The sequence below is a fragment of the Dermatophagoides pteronyssinus genome, unplaced genomic scaffold (genome assembly GCF_027571235.1).
Source record: "Dermatophagoides pteronyssinus isolate colony J.1.1.1.1 unplaced genomic scaffold, Derpt_VIB-CSIC_2022.12 sq0003, whole genome shotgun sequence".
Lineage (NCBI taxonomy): Eukaryota > Metazoa > Arthropoda > Arachnida > Sarcoptiformes > Pyroglyphidae > Dermatophagoides > Dermatophagoides pteronyssinus.
In genome coordinates, this window is record NW_027461527.1 from 1,719,337 (window position 1) to 1,740,109 (window position 20,773).

General features: G+C 27.1%; 3 protein-coding genes across 3 annotated transcripts; 1 reads left to right on the forward strand and 2 right to left on the reverse strand.

Moving 5' to 3' along the window:
* The first annotated feature begins 1,431 nt into the window (after nucleotides 1-1,431).
* On the forward strand, nucleotides 1,432-2,415 carry RpL18 (ribosomal protein L18). Its single transcript, XM_075825173.1, has 4 exons — nucleotides 1,432-1,580; nucleotides 1,644-1,738; nucleotides 1,809-1,916; nucleotides 1,971-2,415. Exons 2-4 carry the CDS (start codon nucleotides 1,649-1,651, stop codon nucleotides 2,337-2,339), a joined length of 567 nt encoding a protein of 188 aa, XP_075681288.1. The 5' UTR covers nucleotides 1,432-1,580; nucleotides 1,644-1,648; the 3' UTR covers nucleotides 2,340-2,415.
* On the reverse strand, nucleotides 2,346-7,173 carry LOC113797961 (uncharacterized). Its single transcript, XM_075825172.1, has 5 exons — nucleotides 7,024-7,173; nucleotides 5,681-6,735; nucleotides 5,475-5,575; nucleotides 5,082-5,129; nucleotides 2,346-3,973 (listed from the first exon to the last, which is right to left on the reverse strand). The coding sequence occupies exons 2-5, from the start codon at nucleotides 6,695-6,697 to the stop codon at nucleotides 2,410-2,412; spliced, it is 2,730 nt and encodes a 909-aa protein (XP_075681287.1). The 5' UTR covers nucleotides 6,698-6,735; nucleotides 7,024-7,173; the 3' UTR covers nucleotides 2,346-2,409.
* Nucleotides 7,174-8,101: 928 nt separating this feature from the next.
* Ttc30 (tetratricopeptide repeat domain 30) lies at nucleotides 8,102-11,004 on the reverse strand. Its single transcript, XM_027348361.2, has 3 exons — nucleotides 10,614-11,004; nucleotides 8,987-10,527; nucleotides 8,102-8,925 (listed from the first exon to the last, which is right to left on the reverse strand). The coding sequence occupies exons 1-3, from the start codon at nucleotides 10,690-10,692 to the stop codon at nucleotides 8,347-8,349; spliced, it is 2,199 nt and encodes a 732-aa protein (XP_027204162.2). The 5' UTR covers nucleotides 10,693-11,004; the 3' UTR covers nucleotides 8,102-8,346.
* Between the last annotated feature and the right edge of the window lie 9,769 nt (nucleotides 11,005-20,773).

Consider the following 20,773-nt stretch of genomic DNA (forward strand, 5'->3'; position numbering starts at 1 on the left):
TATCATTGAAGATGTTGTCGTTATATTAATCATTATCATCAACAATAATAACAACAACAACAAACAAACAAACAAATGAAAACCAGATATCTATCATTGAATACAAGTGATATTCAATTCAACATAGAAAATATATCATCGTCACAATTCATTTATATTTTTATCAAAATTTTTTGTTGATCTCCCTTTGATATAAAAGTTAAATATCATTTCAAAAAAAAACTTACAACAGGATGTAACCATGAAAATAAAAACACATATAATATTGTAACCAAATCTTGTTCAAAAGATATTTATACAAATTTTACAAACAAAACACACGCACACATAACAATTGATCTTTGGAATTTTCCTTTTTTAATTATTAATTTCTATCAATTGAATCACAAGTTTATCTCATGTTTTTATTTTTCCATTTTTTTTGGGAATTCCGAAAAAATCAGAATAAAATTATCAAGGAAAAAAATATTAATGATATTAAAGAAACCCATAAAAATTGGAGCATGCGTTTAAATAAACAATGGAAAAAAAATAGAATGAGCAATGAAAGTTCCAATATATTGGATCGAGTTCACATTCTATAATTTGGACACTGCCGCTCCAAATGAAACTAATTTTAGACATTTTTTTATATAGTCGCCTCTCGGTAGTATGTCTTCTTTTCATGCTCATTTTTTTTTTTTTTTGAATAGTCTATCCAAACACCGAAACCAACCTAACGGTATCTGATTAGAAACAACTAATAATCGAAATGACAACTCAGTTTACTGATTCCAAAAAAAAATGATCCAAAAATTTGCCGTAAAATGAATTTGTCTATTATGCATTGAAATTTAGAAATCAAATAAAGAGACAAAATTTAAACTAGAATATTTCAAATTCGTTCTTTAATTTATTTGTAATTTTTTATTATTATTATAAACAATGTTGGTAAAATGAACTTTATTTTACAATTAACATCAAAAGTAAATTTCAATTAATCAGTTATTGTTGATTTCTTATGCTTATTACGATATATAACGGAATTATTTTTGGAAAAAATTGTTACCTGTTGCGACAATCAAAACGGAATAAATTAAATTGTTTTATTATGCTATATTAAGATGATAGAGAAAGAGAACAGAACAATAAATCAAAGATTGAAGAATTGGATTTTTTTTTGTAATTCATCAAATTATTGATTATTGGTGAAAAAAAATTGTCGACGCTTTATAATGATTTTTAAGGTGTAAACAATTTGACAATAAAAAAAAATATTACAACTCGACGTATCAATATATCCAATTAATGGATACAATTAAAAACAATATCACATCTTTTATGACGGGCAAATTCGAATTCTTTTTTTTTATTATTGAAATATTCATGCGCTAGCCGTATGTGTTTGTTATTGCCACTGCCACTGCCACTGCCAAAACACAGACGTACACACAAACATGCATGCATGTTGAAAACGGAAAACGTTTGTGTTCCTTTCTGGTCGGTTTGTGGCACGTTTTAGAAAAGTGTATGTTTGTGTGATTTGAATTCTTTTCTTTTAGATTTTTTTTGACTAAATTCTTTGTGGATCTTTTTCGAATAAAAAATGGTAATTTTAATTTTAATTTGAAATTCTATCTAATATTAAGATTATATATTTTCTGAAAAAATGGGTGTTGATATTAATCATAAACATGATCGTAAAGTTCGACGATTAGCACCGAAAAGCAAAGATCCATACCTTTTGCTTCTTGTCAAAGTTTGTATTTTCTTTTGAATATTTTTTATATTTTGAAAAATTTATCATGCTTTTATACACAAAAAAACAGCTTTATAGATTTTTGGCCCGACGTAGTGGAAGTAAATTTGCTAAAATTGTCTTACGTCGTTTGTACATGAGTAAAATTAATCGTCCACCACTTTCGCTTCGACGATTGGTGAGTCATTTTGATTGAAAAATTAGCTTAAAGGTCAATTTTTATTGTTTTCAGGTTCGACACATGAGCGCTGAACAACGTCAAGGCAAAATCGCTGTTGTCGTTGGTACAATTACCGATGATGTCCGTTTGTTCGAAGTACCAAAAATGACCATTGCCTGTTTGCGTTGTACCAAACGTGCTCGTGCTCGCATTCTTAAAGCTGGTGGTGAAATCATTACATTCGATCAATTGGCTCAACGTGCTCCGACTGGCAAAAATACTGTATTATTGCAAGGTCCACGAAATGCACGTGAAGCTGTCAGACATTTTGGTCCAGCTCCTGGCGTTCCAGGTAGCCACACAAAACCATATGTTAGATCCCGTGGCCGTAAATTTGAGCGTGCTAGAGGTCGTCGAGCATCAAGAGCATACAAGAAATAATCGAGATTTGTTTTATGTGTGTATTCATGGAATTTTTTTTAATTGACATCTAATAAAATTAACTTACACACTATGATGGTTTGGATTTATTAACATTAATTTGGCTATTCATTAAAATTTTAAGAAAACGAGTCTCTTCGGCTAACGCAGCCGAATCTTTTTGAGCAGCCATTTGCCATAGAAGCAATGTTTTATCCTCATCTACGTTTCGATTGTTTACTGTTGCGGCAGTTGGTACACGAAAACTTTGCCATGGACTTATACTGTGACTATTATTATTGTTGTTTTTGTCCACATTCGCATGCGACTGTTGATATTGACGCATTATATATCCGCCATTGATGAGACTGTAAAATAATCCAGATCCAATATCCTGCTGATGTGATCCAGATTTAGCCATCATTGCCCATGATGTTGCATTTCCACGATTCAATGCTTGACCACAAAGATTACAAACGATAGAATCACGTAATTCTCGTAACATTTTATACTGTTGTTCAAATTGATTTCGATCTATCATCAATTTTTGTTGGTCGATTTGTAATTCGGTTTTCGATTTTTGTAATTCTATAGTCTCTTTTTTCAATTCCGATCGTAATCGTTCGATTTCATCCATTGCATTGATACCGTCCATTTTTTCCTTCAGTGCCATTTGACTTAATTTTTCCAGCTCTTCGGCACGTTGTTCCAATGTTTTGCCCAACATGGACAATTGTTCTCTTTCTTGATCAAATCGTAATTTTTTCGTCTGTAATTGTTGTTGTTGATGATCAAGATCTAATAATGATTTCATTAATTGTGATTCTTTTTGATCTAATTCGGTCTGTTTTCTAAGAATTTCTTCACTTTGTTTTGTTATTCGTTGTTGTTCATCGTCGAGCATTTTTTTACGTTCATTATAAAGTTGTTCCAAAAGAGATTGTCGTTCTTCGAACAATGTTAATTCTTCTTTTAATTTTTTTCGTTCTTCATGCAATTGTTGTGCTTCGATACTTTCTTTTTGTCGCCATTCATCAACTTCAGCGGCAAATTTCTGCCGCATTATTTCCAATTCTTTTCGTTCTTCATTAGTTTTTTCTTCAATTTCTTTTAAACGCAATTGTTCTTCGCTAAAATACTTTTCATGTTCATCTCTAATCACTGTTTCCAATTCTATTCGTTGATGTTGCATATCATTTAAAAATGATTTCCATCTATCTTCAATTTCAGATACTTTATTAGCTAGAACATCATCACTATTGTTTAACATTTGTTCCCTTGCCATTTCCTCTTGTTTAGCTATTACTGAACGTTGTAGTTTTTCAATTTTAAATGCACTTTCTTCCCATTTAGCCATCAATTCGGTAACACTTTTGGCCTGTTGTCGAACAAGATCGGATGATGTTTGCAATGAAGATTCATTTTCCGAACGTAATCTTTGTTCTAATCGTTTCAATTCATTTTCATGTTCTTCAATCATTTGTTTAGTAGTGGCAGTATATTGTTCCTGTAAATGTTTATTTTCATTTTGATATTCTTGTTCAATTGTTAATAAACGTTCATTGTATTTATCACGAATTGAATTCATTTCCTTTTCCGATTGTTCCAATTGATTTTTTAATTCAACAATTCTACGATCACGTTCTTCTTGAATCCTATAAGAATCAATATGAAAAAAAATAAGATAGATTATTGTCATTCGAATTGAATTATTTTTTATTAGTTTTTTTTCAAGCCTAATTATAATTAATTTACAAGAGCAATCAACCAATTTCCGAAAGCCGCACAAAACATCCTGTGTAATCCTATTTATACATCAATCTGTGCTGTATATATTGTTTTCACAATTGTATTTGAATGTTTTTCTTTTTTTTCTCCTATTTTCGCTATTTTTAGTCGATAATTTTTCTTTCTTTTTTTTTATCGATAATAACAAGAATTAAACTTGTCATTATCATTTCGTAACATTGTCTTGGTTGATTTAAAAGCTTATATAAATGGATATCTGGTCACAAAAAAAATGCTCTAATGTTTTAACATTTGTAATCATTCAAGCCATTAACTTTCAGTCTTTCTCATATCGTAGCCGATTTTTTTTTGTCTTTGTTGTTACTAGCTGTAGCTGATGTTTAATGAAAAATAAAACATCCATTCGATTGTTTAGAAAGTTTTTTATTTTTCTATTTCTTCACCCACTCATCAATAATTGTATTTCGGAAAAATAGATGAAAAATACCATCTTTGAAGATAGTATTTTTTTGATGATGATTTTTGATGGACAAGCCATAAATATAAATACACTAGACACGCACATATATTTCTTCGATATTCGTGTCTGTTATTGTTTGCATTTAATATTTAATTCACGTTGTTTTTTTCAGAAAAAAATAGTAAGGAAAGGAAAACGAAAAAGATATTGAAAGAAATCAAATTGGCTAAACCAAAAAAAAACCCAGCAAAAAATACCAGGCCGAAAAAAAACAAACATTAAACGAACGTGTTCATGTCATCGAAAATCATTTAGAAGCAAAAAAAACATGACTAACAAAAAAAAATATATATTTGACCGGATATTATTATTATTTTATTGTTTTGCAAAAATTTCGATTCCAAATCGATTGTTTTGTTGAATGATTCAATATGTTCAGTTTTTTTTTTTTTTTTTGATTTTCGATTTTCGTTTCATCGTTATTCAACTCATAGCTCACGAATGTAACAAAAATAATATTGTTGAAAATGAAATAAACATCAATGAAAACTTACATATTTTCATGTCTTTTATACATTTCCGATGTTAAACGCATCTGTTGTCTGTATACATTGCCGGGTACGTTGGGTATTGTGTTGCGTTTAATCAAAACGGAAAAAAAATCGATGACGTTATTCCATTTATTATTTGATATTCGAGATATTTTTTTCCCCACGCACACATTTTCAATGATAAATGTTAATATGTTTATAAATAATAAAAAGAAATGAAAGAAGAAAAAAAGAAAAGAAATGAAAATTTCCAATTATCATAACATCGATTTTCTATTAATAATAATGGATGGTCATTGATGATGAATAATGATAATGATGATTCTTCGAAATCATATTATCATCATCGTCATCATCAACAGCAAAAAAAATCCTTGCAAAACCATTTTAACTAACTCATATAGTGAAACCATAGCTGTCAATTCATCCTGATGATTACGTTTCATCTGTTCGACAGTCTGTTCAAGAAATGATTTTTCCAATGTAAGCATACGTAACTAGAATAATGGAAATGGAAATGAGAAAAAAACGAATATCCATTATTTATTGGGAATATTAAATTCGAGAAATGATATTAACAATCGTGGCTCTGGTCACCATACTTTAGTTTGTAGGACAGTCAATGAAGTTTGTTGTTGTTGTTGTTGTTGTTGGGTTGCGGTTGTTGTTGTCGATGTTACTGTATTTGTAATTGCAATTTGTTGTTGTCCATCTTGATTTATTATCGAAATAATTTCATCAGTAGGAATCATCATTGAATTTTGTTCGGACATTTGTTGTGGTTGTTGAAAATTTATCGTATTCAAACTTTCATTGTTTTTTGAAAATCCATCCAGTTGATTTTGTTGATGTTGAACATCAAATTTGTTTAGAATTATAGCCGATTGTTTTTCATTTGATTGTTCGGAATCTGATTTACGATTCGTAAATGTTTGTTCATCTCGTTGTTGAAGTTGTTGATGTTCAGATTCACCAAATCTCTTGATACCGCTTAAAGGTGATGATCTTTCAACATCCGATAATAATTTAGGCTGCCAATTTCTATTGACAGTTGTCGATGACAATTTATTTGTTTCCTGATTTGTATCGACAACAATTGCCGTTGTTGTTGTTTGTGACGTTTTGGATGGATCTGTATCCAAAAATGATGGTCGATTCTTAGTTGCTAATGCTGTTGTACTTTGTCTTGATTGACGAGCTTTTAATCCGGATGTGATCCAATCAGGCTCATCTTGACTTAATGAGCCAATGTTTGTTCTTGTTGTAGCTGATAATGTTGATCTTCCATTGGATTTTTTATGAGTAGTATAATTATCATCCTCACTTGAGCCTCCGCCACCAAGACCTAGCCAATCGGATTTTGAACGATTGGATAATTGAGCACTTGATTGCTGTTGTGAAGTTTTAGTATCTAATAATGAATCTAATGTTGAACTATGTGGCCGATTTGATGATCGCAATTGATTTGTTTGTGGTAAATCATCAGATCCTTCATCAAAAAATCGTACTGATTTACGTTGTCTAGGCGATGTTCGTGATTGTAAATCACTGTCATCCGGGCCAAGTAGATCATCAAGAAATGAACGTGATGAACCAGCCGATTTAGGTCGAGATGCCATTTTGATTGACAATTAAGTGATTAATAAAATTTTACTCTCTAAATAGATAAAAAATCGATCATTATTTAATTTATAAAATTGAAATAATGAGAAATTAATTATTATCACGAAATTTTGGTTACATTTAAAACATAACCAAATGATCAAATGATTAAAATTAATCATTGATTATCACGACAATCAAAAATCGATGATGTTTTATTCTTTTACTCTATCTCTATATATAAATCCTTCTCAAGTATTGTTTCAAAATTAAATCAATATGAAATATCGAATTATGTGTTTGTGATGTGTGTGCGTGCATGTGAATCGGAAAAAATACTAACCAAAGGAAAAACAAAAATTTCCAATAATAAAAGCAATAATGATGGACGGAAATTGAAAAGATGATGTTGAATTTAAATCATCATGATTACATCTTATAAATAGGAATATGATTTTATAAATAGAATTTCAAAAAACATAAATTACAATTAATGATTGAATGAAAAAAAAACACAAGCAATTCAACAACGAAAAAAATATGAATCGGATATATTGACCAGATCGATACAAAATATCAAAAAATATTGTTTTTTTTAAACGATGTTTCTCAAGAATTATAACTTGAATTGAGCATTTCATTTGTAACATTATCCACTAATAATAATAATAATAACTTTATTTGAAAGTAGAAACCACGAACAAAAAAAAACAAAAAACAATAACATATTAAAAATCACCATGGTAACAATGCATAGTGAACGCCGAATATAGACGAAAACATCGGGATAAAATTTTCAAATGACAAATTTTATTTTATATAATCATTGTAGCTAAAATTTTTTAGCAGAATTTTTTTTTTTTTTTTTTTGACTTTGGATTCCACGAATAGACAAATGGATGTACATTTTCAATTTGAAAAATAAATATAAATATTGTTGACAATTTTCTTCATCAATGATTGAAAAAAAAAATCTTTATTTGGCCGGTTTGGCCTTTATTTTATTTTTTACTTTTTTTTTGATGGATGTCATTTGCATCAATAATTTCATTTTTTTTGTCGAAAATTTTATTTATCAACAAATTCGACTTGTTTGTTCAAATAATAAAAATGTGTCGCGATGATAGTAATGGTGGTCGACCATTAGACGATATTTTTTTTCGAACCACATTTAACTATTGAAAATTTGTTGATTGATTCCTTTTCCTAGATCAAACATGATTTCAAACAGAATAAATTTAAAATTTTTGAACTGAATTTGATTGATTAAACATTTTCAATATACAAAACAAATTATCTTATTTATTTATTCTGTTAACTTTTTACGAAATAATTCCCCAAATTCAAGTTCATTAAGGAATTGAAAATTTTCAATTCAATTTAAATGCCAGAAAAAAAACGAAAGATAAATTCAATAATCATTCATTATTCAAATAGAATTTAATTGTATTGAATCAATCATCATCATTGTCATTTGTTATCAAATGAAACATACATTTTGTTTGCTAACCTTGCACAAATTTCCATCTAAACATTAGGGATCAACATTTTTTTGGATTCATTATTTTTACAATTCACACACATGATGTGGTAGTGGCCTTAACACAATCAATTTTTGTAAAAGTAAAAAATAAAAATGAATTCAATTCAGGTTGAAACGGAAAATTCAATTTTCAATTATTTCCAATAACAATGCTTTCAATAATCTTGCTTCGTAGGTTACAGTATTTTTTCCCGGATGTAATGTTTCCAATTCTAATGGTGCTTCAACAATGGCTTTGACATTTTGACCATATTGTTCACACATTGATAAAAATGTAAGACATTCTTGTAGTACAGAATCTTTAATAATAATAACTTGTTTTGATAGATTTTCTAACATTGCCAAAAAACAACGTTTTGCATAGAACCATGTATCGGTGCCCAATTTTTTTGGATATGGATCTAAACTTTTGATCACACGTGAAATACCAAATTCATAATTACCTTTTGAACAATATAATGTACCAATAACAAGATTAACAATACAAAGATGAAATATTTTTCGATCAGGATCACTATAAATTAATTGTTCTTCTTCTTTTTCAATTTTTCTCATCAATTCTTCAGCATCTTCATTCTGTCCAGTCATTATATATGATACACAAAGATTTGCTAAAACAATTGCGCTTACATCAAGAATATTATCATAATTTCTTTTGACAAGTTGTTCATAGAAACCGGTAGCTTCTTTAAATTTATTTTCCTAAATGAAAATAATTTTTATTGATAATATTCATTTAGAAAACTAATCAGATAAAACTTGCCTGCATAAATAGTACATGTGCAACATTTAATTTCCAAAGATCTAATTCATTACAGAATTCGGCCGATTTTCGAAAAACTTTTTCCACCTGTGCATAACATTCAATATCCCAGTAGATTTTTGCCTGTGCCATTAATACCGGAACATAAAGTTCTACCACTTCATCAAATGAATGTTTTAATTTTTTTAAAATCTCATTTTGTTTTGTCACAATATTTGCATCATCATTTTTAGCAATCTGATTTTTTGCCTCTTGTATCTGCTTGCTTAGTTTACGTAATGAATCTGTATGTCGTGTTGCTATTTCATCAAATTTTTGGTAAGCATCTTCCGGCGAAGTTTGCTGTGTAATCAATGCATCTAGGAATTCATATAAATAAGGTGATAGATAACGATATGTGAATGAAGCATTTTCGGCCATTAAATCGGCTGCTAATTCAAAATATTCATAACGGCAATATAATAATAATAAATTGGCAAATGTTTCCGGCTGAAATGTTTCCTGTCCGATAAGAAATTGTAATTTTTCGAAACCATCAGCTGGATTTTGATCCATTGAGATTAATGCCATATTATGTAATGTAACCGCATCCAATTCTTCTTCGGATCTTGGTGGCATATCAGTCAATGCTTCTTTAGCTGCTTCGAAATTTTTTAATTGATATTCTATAGCTGCTTTTAGATTGAATGATTCAACCAATACAGATTCATGCAATACTTCAGTATTACCAACACTACGAACTTCTAAACCTTCAGTATTCATACCAACTGACAATTCGGGATGTTCACGAATTCCTTGTTCAATTATTTCGCCAATATATTTCATTGCATCTGAATATTGACGAAGATGATAATAACAAACTGCTAAATTATAGAGTAAATCAGGTTTCTGATTCACCATTGAAGAAATGGTTGCATTACTACTGCCGCCACTGATGGCGTTATCATTTTTATTCGTTTCGGGTTTTCTTTCCATAGTATTCATTTGTCCGCTGCCAATGCGATGAAAATTGCTACGAGAATTCGATAGATTTAGATTCTCCATCTGTAATGCATTACGAAACTTTTCAATTGCTTCATCATAGCGTTTTTCTTTGAACAGCATACATCCAAGATTTGTTTCTTTGTCAACATTACCATCAGGTATTTGATCGATTAATAATTTTGCATTAATATTATCATCATCATTCGTATATTTAATTGCTGCTTGAATTTTAATCAATTCATTTTGTGCAAATTGATCATATTCATTGTCGATGGATTTTTTTCTATCATCATTGTCAATATGAAATTTTTCCGAATATTTTACAATTATTTTCAATGCTTTTTCATGCGCACCCGATTGATATAAACATTTTGCATAGTTAAGATAATAATGTCGTTCATTAGGATAGATTTCAATCAATTGTTCATAACATTGTTGTGATTGATCAAAATCTTGTATTGTATAATAACAATAAGCAAGTAATGATAATGCTGCACGAGAATTTCGATTTAAACAAAGTTCATCATTCAATGCAGCAATGGCTTCTTTGTAGTTTCCTTTATTTTTTTTGTAAATATACAAGTCGAAAAAAATTAATTATAATATCATTCAGGGAAAAATCCGAAAAAAACAACAACCATACCTTCTTTGATCCAAGAATAGATGGTTTTTGTTTTTTCTCCCGATTTCATTTGAGCCAAACTAAGTCGATGTCTTATCATGATGATGGATCATAAATGAATTAAAAAAAAATAAATGGACAAAAAAATTTTCTTTTTTTTTCTTTTCAAGATAAAGTCTTAAAAGTTTTTCATTAATAATGAATAAAAGTGAAGATATGAGTTGAATTGTCAATTATTTGTATACAGTATAAAGTTCTTTTATTGTGTTGGGTTTTTTGTTGTTGTCATTCGAAACAATTCCATCGTTACCATGGTAAATGTGTTAGTATGTAATACCATACCATACCGTAATAATGGTTACATCAGAATTTCTTTCATTCATTCTCAACAGATATATTATTGTTGTTTTTATTTGTCCCCGAAAATAAAAGAGCTGGTATAGAAGTAATATTAAAAAAAATTCATTCAAAACAAGATGTTTTTTCAATCTAAACAAGTTTTTCTCTTCATCATTAAACCTCGAACTAAACCAATTTTAAAGTTTTTCTTTCATTTTTTGTTTTTTCTTTTAATGAGAAAATAGCATCTACATTTTTTTCTGGCCTAAACATATTGAAATCGAAATTTGTGAACCATTCTGACAGTTCAGTGAAAAAAAATTAGTTATTTTAGTATTAAATCAAAACTTTTTCCTGCATGATTCTATTCAAAACTAATGACAATTTTTTTAAATTAAAAAAAACCTAGAAAACTTTATCGACACATTGCTATAGAATTAAATTTCAATGGATTAAATCTAAATATTTTTTCTCATGAACAATTTCATAATAATGACAATACAGAAAAAAAAATTCTTGGTGAAACAGAAATGAACAAGTAAAAATGAAAATCATAAATTTTTTTCTTATCATAAACTCGGTCAAAATAATATTTGAAACACGATGAAAGGAAATATGATGGATCATGTGGATTCAGTCATCAATATTGAATTAGTGTTACACATGTGTAATGTTTAAATAAGATTTTTTTTCTACCATTCAAAAAACAACATTGATATATTTAATACATATAGAGAAGAATTTTGATTAGAAAACTTTCGTTTTGAAAAAAAATAATATTTTAGCTGCTAGTTTCAAAGTTTCAAACGTATTTGAACTACACATGGAATTCATTTTTCTTGGTAATTTTATTTTCAATTTTAATGTACATTTTTTACGGTAATCGGATAGAAATCACGGTAGAAAAAATCATTTACTTTTGCGCACACACAGATTTATATTTATTTCATCATTAATCAAAATGGAATAATTTCAAACGAATATTAATGAAAAAAATATACATAAAAACAATTGATAGATTCAAAAAAAGCAAAATGCAATCATAAAATAGTGTCGAAATTAACAGAAATTGAAAAGCTCTTTTTCATTGTAAAAATCAAACAGTATATTGTGAGTGAATGATTCAATATTCATCATAATCATCAGTATTATTAATAATAACGATGATAAAAATTCAAGAATTTGAATTACATTTTTTTTTTGTATCCACTATATTTATACTGGAATTCACACTATTGATTGTGAAGTGTTTCAATTTCTTCATTTACTCTTCACATAATATCATAATAATTTATTGATGAACAAGATTCACCGGAACTCTATATCTTTTTTTTTGGGATTTTTCTAGACTTGAAATTTTCCAAAAATATTAATAATATTTGTAAAGTTTGTTCAGCTTCATAAGCACTCAATATTATTAAATTTTTTTTCCATTTTCATCATAACTTTTCTTTTATATAATTCTCAACACACTGTTGTTTCTGTTGATGACGATGACTTTATACTTATATTTTGAAATTTTTCTGAATATATTTTTTTTTATATTGAGAATATCAATTTCTATTGTACATCGATTTTTATTTGAACAAATCAATCTTATGATGATGAATCGATTCTGGTTTTTGTTTTTCATTTTATTCAGGTTGAATAAAATTGAACAATATCAGTCTTTACTTTTTAAAAATTTAAATATCATCGATTTATTTTGAATGATGAAAAAATTTATAAACAAAAAATCCATGGATATTTTCAGAGTGGTGGATGCAAAATATTTTGCTATTTGGATGTGAAATTTGTAATCCCATTACAAAAGTTTACATTTTTTTTTATTCATCCTAAAATCAAATCCAAATTTCTTTTGTTTTTCTGAAACTAATCAATCTTATTCTATGAAAACGAAAAACAATGACAATATTAATATTGTCAAACATGATTTGAACATTTTCTTCTTTTATTCTTACAAAAATGATGATTTATGAATGAAAAAATATTTCATTAAATTTGTTTTTTGATCTTTAAAAAACAAATTCTGTTGATTTAAAAAATGATAAAGTCGAAATGATGATTATGGCAATGGATTTTGTTTATTCTTTTCATATGTAAATTAAATTTATTTATTTATTTATCTAATCATATTTATCATCATTATTGATAGCAATAACATTGTGTAAATAGTAAACATTACAACTAATGAACATCATTTTTAAGTAATAATCAGAAGATTTTTGGGAATCGAATAAAATATTTCAACAGGATTCATTAATAAAATGAAAATCTCTAATTTTTGACAAAATATTCTTTATTATTAGCATCTAATTCTATGTAATGTTTGAATCATCAAAAAGTTTTTCTTTGTGATGTTGAGCATGATGTGAATTTTTTTTAACAATTTTAAATAACGTGTGAATGACAATCTAAAATATATAATATGAGTGAAACATAGCAAAACAAAACAAAACAAAATACGTCATTATGACAGTTTTTTTCTGTTGTTATTGCTGTTGGTTGTCATCGCTATTTTCGTAAAATTTTCGCTATCAAGATCGTTTTTTTTTGAATTTTGTCAAAATATACAGACAAATAAATAAATAAAACAACAACAAGAGAATGAAGATTAATGATATAGAAACAAAATGAAAAAAAGGCCATCATCAACATCATCATTTATGGATCGTTTCATTGACACCGGAAACATACAAAAGCGATTTATGTTTATTGAGATGTTCGATGTACATCGAACATTTATTGAATGTTATTAGGCTGCTATCGTGGAAATTGTAAAAAAAGAAGAAAAAAAGCCGCCGCATCAATCAACAACAAAAGTTCAATTCTATTATTAAAACGTAAATATCGTTAACAACCTATCGGATGGATCGGAAAAAAACGATATCCAACAGGAATATCGTCTTTTTTCTCTTGATTTCACAATTTTACGATAGAAAAATAGTAATAACGTTAAATTGAAGGACGTAATTTCCGTTATGTCCAAGAGTTGTTTTGAGATTTAGCTTGTATCACATCATCATAATAATCATTTTGGAAACTTTTTCATTAACCACATTTATAGTGCAGTACGAATGGTGTGCGTTGGTGTTCATTGCTTATTGGATCTCTTTTTCTTGTCACACATAATCATCGATAACATTTTCGATAAAATGTGCGTTCACTATCAATATTTGCGTAAATTTTCGAGTAAAGAAATTTTCCAGAATCTAAAATATTAATAAAAATTTCCGTCAATATCCTGTAAGATTCAAACATTCTTGTCTTTTTTCATGTAAATTTTCAATTACAACAACATTATGACTGTAACAATAATACTTGCAACTTTTTTGTTTTCCTGTTCTTGAAAATTAATATGAATTCTATTTTATTCTGTGGGCTATAGAGAAAGAAAATGGAAGAAGAAAGAAAAGAGAAAACGAAACAGGAATTGATGTTTATTTATACATGCTTTGCATTTGTATTTTTTCAACAAAAGAAAATTTTAATGAATCAAATTCAATTCAAATTCTCTAAATAAAAGAAATGAATAAAGGCAAAGGTGAAGTTTGTTGAAGTGAATAAGAATGATGATGATAAGAAATTCAATGTTTATCATCATCATTATTGTTTATTATTATATCCATCAATGATCAATGGAATCGGCAAAAAAATAAAAGAAAAAGAATTCAAAATTATTTACAAATCTATATCAGTTTATAAGATTTCAATCTTTTTCTTCAATTAAAAAAAAAGAAAGAATATTTTATTTTGACTACTGTCATTATTATTATTATCGATAATAAAGTGAAAAAGTATATATACAATGATTGCTGTTCAAAATTCTTTATCCCCCTGTAATTTCAAAAAATATGGATATGTTTTTTTCTGTCTCTTTCTTTTGGTACATTTTTTTTCGGTACAGGTATCATCATTTACCCAGATAGAAATAACCATCCCGGGACATAACGAAATAATCTTGCCGACCATGCATATATACAAATACACAAACACAGAAACACAAATAATGTATTCATTTCAAATTTATTATTTGCAATTCACTTTGATTTCCCTTGATAATTTTACTATTTCGTCTTTTTCTAATATCCAATAACAATTGTGTATCTGTGTGTTTTGCCCATACATTATCTAGACATTACAGTTTTGTTGAATAAAGTAAATCTTATAACACATGGAATAATTTTATTTTATTTTATTTTATTTTTTTTGTCATTCTTATTTTCAACTGTTAATAATAATGATATTAACCTGGGAAAAGATGCAAAGAAATGGAAAATTTTTATATATTTTTTACAATTAAAATTTATTTAATGTTGTTTTGAATTTTTTTGCATCTCGTATTAGATGCACTTTCAAATAAGAAATAATAATGTGAAAAAATTTCTCAACTTGTTTTTGTAATATTATCTAATTTTTGTTTCTCTTTGTTTGATTACCATATGAAGAAAAAATAGAATGATCTATTTCAATCATCCAATTCGTTAGCAATATAGAGAAAACGTTACATTCAGCGATTGTAATAGAAGTATTTTTCTCTCAATTTCAATGCCAATCGTATAGATATTATAGTTTTCTTCTCACATTGTTAACTTTGATAACTATAGTTTTTTTTCATTTCTTGTCGGACCAAAAAAAAATTCTCTTTCTTTCTTGCATCATATACACATCGGATCGGTTGATTGAAATTGACAGGAAAACAATAATAAATTACATTGAAAACAGATGATAATTAAATTAACATCTTGTTATATAGAAGATGTATATTGAGAAATTGTTGTTAGAATCATTATTTATTGCAAGCTAATCAAGTTAACTGACCAATGATAATATTATTTGTTTCATAGCCATATTTATTAATTTTAACCGGTATTACGAAATGATCTGTTATATATTGCGTATTTATAGAATTAATGAATAATAATAATAAAAAATACCGAAAAGAAAAACAAAACAAAACAGTGAAGAAAAAACCCTAACTTTATTATTAGAGAAAAAAAAAGTTATCAACATTATTCAACTATTTCATATTGAAAACATGATGATTGAAGTAAGCATTAAGTTTTTTTTATGTAAGGTAATCAACAACAAAAAAGTTAAGAGAGATGATAGAAAGAGACTAATCATTAGCACTAATATCCTTAGAAATGATGATGATGATGATTATGAACATAAACATTTTCATTCATTTCCATTCATTCATCTATTAATTAATTCATTCAAACATCCATCTTTTTTTACGTGAAAAATATTTTCATGTGAATTGAATTAAATTAAATTGAATAACAGTTTTCAGTCTTTGGATTAATATATATTTGTTGGTATGTGTGTGTGTGTGTGTGTGTGTGGTAAATTCATTCGAACGTTATTAATTTTGTTGAAATACTCCAAATAGGTATATACTGTTGTTGTTGTAATCATTCAGGTATGGATGTTTGATTATGTTTTTCTCTCATTTCCTTTTTTTTAATCTTCAATATATAATGGTTATATATTCGATCAAAGATATGCTGATGCTGCGTAATGTTTATGTTGATTACGATCATGTTCTTTTTGGAACATATTTCAAGTAGTGTGTATGCGTGTGCAAGAAGGTGCATGCATATTTTTCATCGGCATGCTGATATAATTCCGATACATCTCCTATTCAATACTCATATCCACTTGTTTGATGCGCATGGCTGAATTCTATCAGATATTATATAAGAGAATTACCTAATGACAAAAAAAAATGTATATTAAAGAAAGAAAGAAAGAAAAACTAGAATATTTTGTTGATGACGAAAATTTGAAAATGAATATATAAAACCATCTAGCAGACATTTGAAGAGAGACAAAACGAATTAGAAGAATGAAATTGAATAACCGTTATGTTTTTTCTTGGCCTTGTCTAGGATGTCAACGTCAACGACAAGGCATTACCTGGAAACTGATCAAAATGGTGGGAAAGCGAATTTTTTTTCTGAGTTTTTTCTGGTGTTAGATTCAACGATGTGTGATGAATAAAGATGCCGTATGTAATGTTGTCATTTATACGCCATGCATATGAATGACCATGGTTTAAAAAGAACCACGTATCACTTACACACATATACACTGTATTACTTTTGCTAGCACAAATTGAACACAGATATATTGAGATAGAAACATTGAAACATAAACATTCCAAGGAAAAAAGATAAAATAATTTACATTTTTCGTTCAATTTTGTATAATGTTTTGATGATTATAACAATTGAAAAAAAACTATAGTATATACAGAAAGATAGGTTTACCTGAAAGTAAAACTAAACAAATAAAAAACGAAGAAAATTTGGAAAAAGTTTTTTTGATATAAGAAATTTCCATGATGATATTTATGTTTATCTAAATGCGTGTGTATGTTTATAAAGAATGATTAATCTTTTTTCTACATCATTAGTTATATAACCCTTTTTTTCTCCATTACACAGAGTATTTTTTTTCCTAGCATCTGTTTTATATCTTGTATGATGATTGTAAACACACACAAAAAAAATTATATACAGAATTCTGGATGTTTGTTTGTCTTTTTCTATCAGATGAATGTTGTGTATATTCATTCATTCAATTACTACATTTTAATGCTTTCATTTATAATACACTTTTCGGAATGGGAAAATGTAATAAAATTAAAGTATCACATGTGATGCAGAATGGTGTGCACAAAAAAAAATTTTTATTCATCTAGACGAAACATCAATACTAGATATAATATTGAATGAAATGCAAAAAAAAAGAATTCAATACAAAATAAATATGAGATGTTTGATCCTATTATCATTATAATATTTGGTTAGTAGTGAATAATAATAATCATATGATGATGATAACTGCCAATATATTGATTAGAAAAAAAAGATGGATACACACTAATTATTGTAATTATCATCCATTCATTGTCCATTGATTCCTGAATGATGATGATGTTTCTAATATTCTATTCACATTTCATTCAATAATGATGTTTTTTTTTATATAATGAATTCTGGATAATGTACCTGTTATGCACTGACACGATTCTCTTTAAGATGTATTTTCATTTTATTTTGCTACTTTTTCAATCTTTTTTCTGCATCAAAAAAAATTGGTAACCTTCGAGGAATGATTAGGTCTTTTCGTTTTTTTTGAGTGAAATAAAATCAATTTTTTCGACAATTTACCCAACAAAATGAAAATGGCAAAAATAACATTAGTTTTAAGATGATTTTAGACAAATGGAGGTTATCTATTCCAATAAGAATTATTTTTTGGATTTTCTTCGTGCTTCAGAATTGCAACTTCAAATATAATGATGATCATCGATGGTAATGACAGTGGTTGGAATGAATTAAACAAAAAAAAAAGAAAAAAAAATGTTTTTATTCTCTTTTCCTTCCTTTTTCTATTGTTATTATCCTATATTCAATTCATTCATTTTTTCCACATAGAATTTGATTTTAGTCTAGTTTTTTTCCTCATTTCTGTTTCTTTTTCATCAAATTACGATAAAATTCGTATTTGACAACGATGAATGACTCAATTAGTTTGGATAGAAACGAAAGAAAGAAAGAAAAAAATGAGTAGTGTAACATGGAATATAATGAGAAGAAAAAAAATAGGTTTTCATTTCTCGATTGATGATTATGGTTGAACACAAAAGCAAATGGCGAGAAATAATAATAATAATAATAAATTCTTTCGTTACTCTCTCTTCTTTTCAACACTAAACAAAGTATATTATCAAAGGTTCGTGGGTGTTATTTGCTTGCTTGCTAGTCCCGGCTTTTTATTTCAATAATGTTCCAATGAATATGAAGCAAAAAAGTGTGAGAGAGAAAAAAAATTCAATTCATTCTTTTCAAGTCAAGGTTCATGTTTTTTTTTATTTAATTTTAATTTTTTTTGTCGTCGTCGTTGTTGTTGTTGTTGTTGTTGTTGTTGGAATTCTGAATTTCTTTCTGTCATTGTTCGAATTTTTTTTTTTGTTCATTCTCAATCATGGTTGTAGCATGAATAAATTGGAATTCGTGATGTTTAACATTCTTTCATTCGTTTTTTAGTAAGCATCATCATCATATTCATCTGTATGTATATGGACTATGTTTCATATATATCTTTGAAATTGTAAAACATTAAATATTTAATGTTGATGTATATACATCGGCCATTTTGTTCTGTGTGTGTGTGTGTTTTTGAGTTTGTGTTTGTTTTTATCGTTAATTTTTAATAAACTTACAAACCAAATTTATTTTGAAACTTTTTTTGTTTTGTTGTGCTTCGTCTCCCTTAGTCTTTTCATTCAATTCGAATCGATTTTTTTTACTATGTTCATTTCAACTTTAAATGAAATTCTTGATTCTTAATTTTGTTGTACCAATCTTTTTGGTTTTGTTTTACTTGATATATTCAATTATTATTATTATTATTTTAGTAAATTTTTTTATTTCGAAATGAAAAAACAAAAAAAAATGAATTTTTTCCAATTATTTTTTCATTTTTTATTACTTTTATTGGTCTAGAATTAATAATGATCATGATGATGAAGATCATATTTCATCATGTATACAAGGATTAGATTGATTTATAACTGAATTTATCTTTGAAAAAAGAAAGAAATGAACGACTAATGATGTTATTGTTCATTTTTTGTTATCTGGTTGTTGAAAATTGCGAGAATTTTTTCTTTTAGCTTCTTTTTGGTGATACGAAGAAAAAAAGAATTTTTTTCTTGTACTGAAGTTGATTTTTGACGGCAAGATACTCTTTTCAACACTGAGGAAAAACAATAATTCTGGTTTTACTTTTGTTAAATTTTTTTTTCGATTGAATTTTTCATTTTTTACTGTTTGTCATGTTTTATATATTGCATTCAGTGGCTATTATATCCAACAGGAAAATATCTCTTTAATATTGTTTCTCTATCTTTTTTTGTTTTTGAATGAAAATTAAAGTATTAATTGAATATTAAATAAACATAGAGAAAAAAAAACAGATGTGAATTTTTGAATGAATGACAAAATCAATTAAGATAAATACACCCACACATATACACACAAACACACGAATGAATAAATCTAATTATTGAAACACTATTGGGATTTTATACGATTGGGGGAAAGGGGATAGAAAAAAACATAACAAATAATTTAAAGATAGAAAATTATCATTAAAAATAGATATTATTCAATTGCAAAAAAAAAGATTTATATAATAATTATAATTATTATCAAACAAACAAAATATTTGTTTATGATGATAATTTTCAATTAATCAATATGTTTCTTCGAATCGAGCAATATCTTCTAAATATTTGTTATAATTGGATTTTTGGTTGTTTTTGTTTTTGGTTTAGGTTGTTTATCTCGTTTGTTTTTTTGCATATATATTCAATAATGATAATGATTTGATATTGAAATTGACCACGAACAAGAGATAATACGTAATTATAATTCAAATTGATATGTTTTTTAGGTGTTTGTGTGGGTGTTAATATATAATAAATTATTCACAATTGGTAAAATCTATTCAATAAATACAATCAATAAATACTTTTTATTGATTTTGTCAATTGTTGTGTTTTTTTGGTAATGAACATTCTATGCGAATACATAATAATGAATGACTTGTTTTGTTTTGTTTTTTTTGTTTTGCTGATAATCAAAATTAATGATGATAATTAGGGGAAAAATCAGATAATTATTGTAATTTTTATATGAAAACTAATGGACTAATGATAATAAAAGGAATGGAAATGGCAATTGGAATTTGTGATGTGTAATGGATCTCAAATTTCCTCAATATTAAATTTTGATGTACAAAAGGATTTTTGGAAAAAAATCACA

What these genes read in the sequence shown, in the direction of transcription:
- RpL18 (XM_075825173.1), top strand. Translation starts at nt 1,649, where the DNA reads ATGGGTGTTGATATTAATCATAAACATGATCGTAAAGTTCGACGATTA. An exon ending in ACCTTTTGCTTCTTGTCAAA is followed by an intron (nt 1,739 to 1,808) that starts GTTTGTATTTTC and finishes ACAAAAAAACAG; the next exon opens with CTTTATAGATTTTTGGCCCG. An exon ending in CACTTTCGCTTCGACGATTG is followed by an intron (nt 1,917 to 1,970) that starts GTGAGTCATTTT and finishes TATTGTTTTCAG; the next exon opens with GTTCGACACATGAGCGCTGA.
- Ttc30 (XM_027348361.2), bottom strand. Translation starts at nt 10,692, where the DNA reads ATGATAAGACATCGACTTAGTTTGGCTCAAATGAAATCGGGAGAAAAA. An exon ending in CTATTCTTGGATCAAAGAAG is followed by an intron (nt 10,528 to 10,613) that starts GTATGGTTGTTG and finishes AAAAAAATAAAG; the next exon opens with GAAACTACAAAGAAGCCATT. An exon ending in CACATGTACTATTTATGCAG is followed by an intron (nt 8,926 to 8,986) that starts GCAAGTTTTATC and finishes ATTTTCATTTAG; the next exon opens with GAAAATAAATTTAAAGAAGC.
- LOC113797961 (XM_075825172.1), bottom strand. Translation starts at nt 6,697, where the DNA reads ATGGCATCTCGACCTAAATCGGCTGGTTCATCACGTTCATTTCTTGAT. An exon ending in TGACTGTCCTACAAACTAAA is followed by an intron (nt 5,576 to 5,680) that starts GTATGGTGACCA and finishes CCATTATTCTAG; the next exon opens with TTACGTATGCTTACATTGGA. An exon ending in GCTATGGTTTCACTATATGA is followed by an intron (nt 5,130 to 5,474) that starts GTTAGTTAAAAT and finishes CAATGTATACAG; the next exon opens with ACAACAGATGCGTTTAACAT.